Here is a 7,548-nt window from a genome sequence, read left to right on the forward strand (position 1 = left end):
ACGGTTACGCCGTTCGCCTTTCGTGCGGGCGGTTGAGGTTCAAAACCTGCCGTACATTTATTTTTTTAGGCATTTTTTATATTATATTCACATGCTGATTAAACAAATAGCAAGCAGTTCAACAGTAAAATATCAAATTTTAAGATTGTGCATTTAATTTTTCTATTCAATAATCATATATGTTTAATAAAAGAGGTAGGATTAGTATATCATTTGTGTTTTATTTTCAGGAACTAGAGAGCCTTTTATCGGAGCATTTTGGCAGAACACCGTTGACTACACCCTGTAATACCCAGGAAGATGTTAAGCGACAGCGGTTCTGACCAAGACATCAGGGAAAATAATATAGTGGAGAGCCGGGTGCGAGACTTCCTTTACCAGGATAGAGGCGCAAGTACTGGTGCAAATGGTTGTTCGGAAGACATTGAAAGGGATGAAGAGCTTGAATGGTCCGATGAAGATGAAGTCTGTGATGATTATGTTGAACCAGATTCTGACCGCAAGCAGGTTACACTTTATAAATCTAGTAAATGTTGTAGGTTAGCGTGTAGCGGAAAATTCACTGAAGATCAGATATATCAGTACCTACTTAATATGAAAGAGATGGAAAAAGAAACAAAGGAAATTTACATTACATGGAAATACTGGCAGAAAACCCCATAATGCTATAACCTTTGACGACGTTACAAGAGTTATACATTTTATAAGTAACTTTGCTGATGAAAGAGGAATACACCAGCCTGCCGCACCAAGGGGACGAGATGATATTCCGCCAATTTATTTACCGTCCGATACAACAAAGGTTCAGATGCACAAGGATTACTGTATTACTTGTACTGAAGCCATTCCACAAATCAAGCACGTCTCGCTTTCTATGTTCAAAACTCTCTGGTCCACGTGCACGCCTCACATCAGAATAGCAACACCAAGAGATGACGTCTGCGCTACGTGCGAGCGAATGAGAAAGATGATATCAGACGCAGTGTCAGAGGAAGACAAGCTGGAGGCCTTAGCTAATATGCGACAACACATTCTTTTAGCTCAAAGGGTGAGTACTAGTTTATTATACATTAAAAATATTAATTAAAACATGTGAATTATTAATGTAAAAAAATTGATTAACAAGATTAATAATTTAATGTTTATCTCCTTTTTCTTGATTTTTAATTATGTAAATGAAATATAACGTTTAAAAGCTATGAAATTTGATACTATTCCAGTAAACAGGAATGTTTGATAAACCTTTAGTTGTGAAATTGCTAACTTTTTTACATTTAAAGGAGAGGGACACGTACAACACATGTTTAAGAAGAAGTGCTGAGGAAGACGAATACTTTCATTTTACCTTTGATTTTTGCCAAAACGTGAGTTTGCCACATCACGCCAGACAAATGGGACCGTTGTATTTTCTAACATTGCGAAAAGTACAGATTTTTGGTTTCCGTATAGACGGTATCCCTAAGCAACTGAATTTTTTGATTGATGAAAACGAGACAGTGGGAGAGGATGGATCCAAAACACATGGCCCTGATGCAGTTATTTCCATGGTTGATTGGGCACTACAGGAACATTGTGTCAGAGCGAGAAAGTTTTCAATCCATGCTGATAATTGTCCAGGTAAATTATACACATTCTATTCTGTTAAAAGGCGCATTTATACTTCAGAAATCATTATTTTCTTTTAATTGTTTAGAAATTTAAAACATATTTAATAATGCTAAATTTATATATTTAGAGCATGTTGAATGTTCAACAACTGAAAAAGTAGTGCAAAGTGTACAGTGATGTGTTGTAAAAGAAGCAAAATATTAAAGAGTAGTATTTTGACTTCCATACAAATACTAATTCTAATAGAGCAAAAGAAGTTAAAGATAGTTAACTTTTATAGCAAATGAGTATTTTGTAGAAACTGGAACTTGATACCGACAAAAAGTTTTTGAGAAATAAAGTTGATAGCACATCTGAGGCATAATATGGGCCTTTAAAAATGTAACAGTACTGAAATAACTAACTTCTCTTATTATCATTACAACTTTATATTGATATTTTTGGTTTATAAGACTCTTATTTTATATTCAAGCTTAGTTTGCATTTGATTAAAATTCCATAAAAATATAGTTAATTAATCTGCGCGATAATAGATTTGTTTTATTGTTATAAATGAAAAAATACCCCGATAATACTGTTATATTCATTCTCGCTTTTATTAAACAAGCAGTGAATTTTCTTTTCAGGGCAGAACAAAAATAAGTATGTGCTTGCTTATTTTATGTGGAGAGTAATGACTGGTCAGAATGAAGTGATAGAATACTTAATGCAAATTCCAGGTAAGTTGGTAATATTCTTTACGCACGAGTGATTCTACGTGCACCGTTTTAAACGGAATCAAACGGAATCTATAATTTAATTTTGATTTACTCAACAAAAAGAAAATAGGAACAGATTATCATACATTATCGGGCTGAAAATCGCTTTTATGTACGCATGAGTTATTAAATTGCGATCCATGCCCGATGAATGAAAGCGGTTTTTATAAAAGACACGTGCTATGTTCTCTTGACCAAGACATCACGACAATACCGCTAAGGCATCTCTCAGAGAATTAAAAAAAAACATTGGCGCTTGATATTTAATGTTTATGTATTTCGGAATATTAAAACATTCATTGTTAGTTTTACTCAAAATGCTTTGTGCCTAAATGACATGCTAGAAATTCTCGTTTCTACCTGACAAAGATTTTTTAGTATGAAAACAATGTGCAGCAATTTACACCTTTAAATTAGCATGCTAAAATGTTTAGCCTTGTTATATTGAAACAGGACACGCCCGATGTTTAGTAGATTCCGGCTTCGCCCACATCAAGCGAGTATATAGACGAACAGATGTAGAGACCCTTGGACAGCTTGAAAATGTTGTAAACAAATCATCAAAAACAAATGTTGCTGTCCGTTTTCCACAATGGGCATGGAGAAATTGGAAGTCATTCTTAGATGGAAAATTTAAAGCAGTGAAAGGAATAAGGTAGTAAACAGATGCAACATACATATACTGCTTTAATAATAATAATAATAATATTATACTTATAATACTAACATAGTGGTAGTAATGATGTTACAAATAAATAATAGAAATAATTATGATAAGAATAATATAAATAGGAAAGAAGTTCTCGTAACTGAGTTAAAAAATATGATTTAATCAGTATAACTTTCATAATAAGCTTAATATTGCTTAGCAGAAATGAGATGATGAGTTTTAATTTCAGGAAATATCAGTACTTCCGGTTTACTGCAGACGAACCAGGTATTGTTACCGTGCGGATTTCATCTGATGATCAAAGTGAGGAAAAGATTTCTATTTTAAAGAATCAGTCCTCGCGTTTTGAATTGGCTGTCAGACCAGAACCAATACAACCAAGTGGGCTTAGTCAACGGCGGCAAACCTACCTGAACAACTCCGTACGGCCATACGTCAGACCAGCGTATAGAGACGAGTTTTGTGGTGTACACATTTGAAGCAAATGTTAAAATAGAGAAATAAAAATTATTGATTGATAAAACTTTATTTTTTTTGTTTCAAGAATCTTATATCCGTTTGATGTTTTAACAGACATCTCCATTGAATAAACATTTCGAAAAATGTTACAAACTCACGTACTCAGAAAAAAATCTCTTTGGCCATGATAATAAAATCATATAAAATGTACCACTACCATACCATTTACTTATTCATTATTTCAAGTTAATATGGCCTAATATGTTTTTCCCTCGTCAATAAATAGTATAATCATTTGAACACACCTGATGCAAGAAAAGCGGGAAACGATGACGTGATAAATGGGAAACATTGACGTCAATTTAGCGACGACAACAACAACGTCAATAAGTTTCAACATGACGTTGTGAAATAAGTCATATTGAAAAAAAATAATAATTTATTTGCATATGAATTATATCGCTGGAAAGCATATTTCATGAGCTTTAATTTGATGTGAAAATCTCAAAATCGATAAAAATGTCATTAAGACCCAAAATCGCATGACTGTGCCCAAATGTATTGATATGGCATAAAACAAAATGATTTATATAGCATAAAAACACAAACATTCCTTTATCTAATTTTTACAAACTACTGTTTTTAATTATAATATATTTATAAACGCTTCTGATAATGCTATGAGTATTATCCGTTGGTAAATAGCTATCAATTACAAATCCTAACCATCGTCATTCTTACAGATGCTAGAGGCGGTGTTGACTTGCCTAGACCAAAGCAGAGGCGAAACTGCAAAGTGTTATCAGGCTTTATACTGTAGATTTCTTTAATCCTGTGTCGAAATTTCAAAAAACTTTATCGAAATTTCTAAAACTAACAGTCGACAGTTACAAAACGAAATCATCACATCTCTAGTTCGCGACTTTATCAGAATTATTCTTGTTACTATCGGATCTTTTTATTACATTGCATACTAATACTGTGATTTCCGCATAATTTTATATTTTGTAATAATTGTAAGTTTTTTACAATCACCTTATGTGATTTTAAAAATTTTGTTTCGGACATATATTGCCTATAACAGATCATTTAATTAACTGTGTGAAATGTTTGCTTTAAAATGATAATCACAAAGGCTTTCAACGAATAAATACAGACAAGACAAAAATACTACAAAAACTTAGTCAGCGAAACATCTTTTTAAAAGGAAAAAATTAAATTTCATTATATATGCCTTAAACTGGTGCACAAAAAATAATCATAAAAGCAAATGTGAGTTATACATGAATGTAAGTACACTGCTATTTATCATCACTGGACAATCAATTTATCGATTTAATCCAGAAATCTGAATACTCAGCTGTAGTCAAGTTGTTCCCTTCACCTATCATCAGAGATATGACTATTGGGACTCGTCTCAGTTTTAAAATGTACAGCTTATGTTGATTCAAGAAGATTATATATACCAAGGTATTATTATATCCTCACATATGTTATTAAGTATATTTCATAAATGCAAACCAGTATAAAGAAAATTTTAAGAAAATTGGCGCTGTATTATTACAAGGCTTACAATATAAGGAATTTCCTATTGCAATAAAATAAATATTTTCCTCAATCTGTATTTACTTTTTTATGAAACTTATGTATATTTATTTTTCTTTGTTTGTTGCATTTTCATGAAATATATGTTAAGGAAATATTATTTCAATAATTATATGTATTGTCTTACATGTCATACCAAGTATATGCATTTTGTCACTGTTTCACAATGATGAGCTCGTAATGCTTAAGTCAAATAAAATATATGTTCAGTTCTAAAATGAATAATTATATGAAATAAACTGGGTTATATCAAGTGAAAACAATATTAGAAATGTATGTTTTTAATTGAAGGTGCACCTTTATTTTTCTAGAACTGATTGACCCTAATGCAATTATGCTGATTTTTTTTTCATTATGCATCTTACTACTGCTAGTACTACTACTGCTAGTTTAACCTTCATTACAAATATTTTTTTCAGAAAAGTGTTTTTATTTACAAGATCATTTGTAAGAGTGTTCCTGTATTAAGGGCGTTTATGCATCTTATGTGTTTTATATACATATATTAATGAGTACAACAACTCATATAAAACTTAATTTTGCTGTACTATTATAGTGTCATATTAAACTAAAAAGAAGCAGAAAAGTGTGCGACTTTTTAAGAGTAACCAGAGTAACCTTGGTGTTTTATTTACGACAATCTTTCTTTAAAAAAGTGTCTCTAATACCTTTACCAAACAATTAAACACAGAAACGAGTTGCAAAAATGGAAATAAGTCTTTCCATGAAAATATTTTGCAACAAACAGGCTACATAAATGTAACTGATGCATGAAACATTACTTTATAACATGATCTTAAGATTTTTATCAAAATAATTGGCGATCAATGCTAAACTGTATTCAAAGATTTAGATTCTTAACTACCGCTTTTTTTGTCGCTACATCAAACAAGAAATAACACGTGAAGCTGACAGCAAAATACCGTCTAGTTAATATCACGTTCTTGGTGTATCTATAATCTATACTTGTCACAGACACATTTGTTCTGCAGGATTTGAGGATAGTTTAAGTCTATGACCTAATCGTCCCATTGTAACACTTGATGTAATATATTAATATAACAGTAGGACCTTTGTCCAATACATCATCCACTCATCAAAGAATTTTTTCTCTAAACTTTTTCTTTCTATTTTGAAGGTCTTTATAATTATTTGTTTTCGAATGGGAGAAAAAAGTGTATCCTTTTGAATTGAATGTCGCTTTCTATACAATTAAATTACACATAATTGCCCTTACATTGCCTTACGGTCCGACTTTTTTACATTGGCCACTTTGACATGTAAAAATGTGCGACATAGAAGCATTTAGGAGCTTAAGGTCATGTTAATGCAAAAAAAAAGGGTCGCCATTCCCGTTAGGACGTCAGAAACCTCATAAGGAACATAGGCGGTGCCAAGCAAATGTGTTTAGCAATGGGTCGCACGCACTACTGGGTCAAACTCTGTAATTTAAAAACATAAATGAGGTAGGATTAAGTGACATTTTGGAAAACAAATAGTGTGTCCAAAAGTCTTGGCTATAGGAGGTCTTCTCTTTCTCTTACACGAAACTAACCCATAATTATTAAAAGAAATCCAATTTGTCCTTCAACCAAATTATTTAAACATGAAATTGACATAAAAAAACTAATTTATACGACGATAATCAAATCATTGCCGAAAATACTCATATTTGAACATTTGGTGATCAACAAATAATGTTGAGTATATTAATAAATTTGTTAAATGCGTACAAATGCTCTAGTTTTACTATTATACGACTCAATCAATAATTAATTTGATTTTTTAAACATTTCAAAAGAGTTAACACATTGAATGGCAATCATACATCTATCAACATGTAAGGCTTCTACTTCTGATTATTGTTAGAGGCGCATCGGTTATTGATTATTTGCTGACCAATGAACGTAACTTTTCATTGGTGGACAATTTTACCATAGATTCTATTAATGAATGGAGTGACCATGCGCCTTTGCGTTTTTCTTTATTTTGTAATAATAATGTAAATAAACCTGATAGTTTTTCAGAGATTATTTTTAAATGGGATAGTATACACACCAATAATTTTCGAAGCGGTCTGATAGCTAAATTACCTGAGCTAAATACTATTATTGATGATATTAATTTTTCAAACAGAGACTCTATAAATAGTGTATTAAATGACTTCACTTCTGTTATTCGGAGCGTAGCGGACCCTTTATTTGGAAAATGTTGTAAATTTAACACATGTTCCAATTTTAATGATATAAATCAGTATTAGATAACTCTGAATGGTTTGACAGAGAATGCATTAATGCAAGAAATACATACTTGGAAGCATTACGGGTTTTTAATACATGTACTAATGATTCAAATAGAATAATATTAATTGTAAAAAGAAATATAAAGATATTGTGCGCAGAAAAAAAAAAAACATTTTACAATTAAAAAATGTCTGAATTAGAAAAT

At 31.5% G+C, this 7,548-nt stretch overlaps 1 protein-coding gene across 1 annotated transcript; it reads left to right on the forward strand.

Annotated features, from left to right (window-relative positions):
- Window positions 1-642: 642 nt before the first annotated feature.
- LOC132737794 (uncharacterized) lies at window positions 643-4,052 on the forward strand. The gene is made up of 5 exons (XM_060725141.1): window positions 643-1,048; window positions 1,281-1,617; window positions 2,235-2,327; window positions 2,820-3,021; window positions 3,266-4,052. Exons 1-5 carry the CDS (start codon window positions 809-811, stop codon window positions 3,513-3,515), a joined length of 1,122 nt encoding a protein of 373 aa, XP_060581124.1. The 5' UTR covers window positions 643-808; the 3' UTR covers window positions 3,516-4,052.
- Window positions 4,053-7,548: the final 3,496 nt, after the last annotated feature.

The sequence above is a fragment of the Ruditapes philippinarum genome, unplaced genomic scaffold (assembly GCF_026571515.1).
Source record: "Ruditapes philippinarum isolate M1 unplaced genomic scaffold, ASM2657151v2 ctg10665_1_1_1_1, whole genome shotgun sequence".
NCBI lineage: Eukaryota > Metazoa > Mollusca > Bivalvia > Venerida > Veneridae > Ruditapes > Ruditapes philippinarum.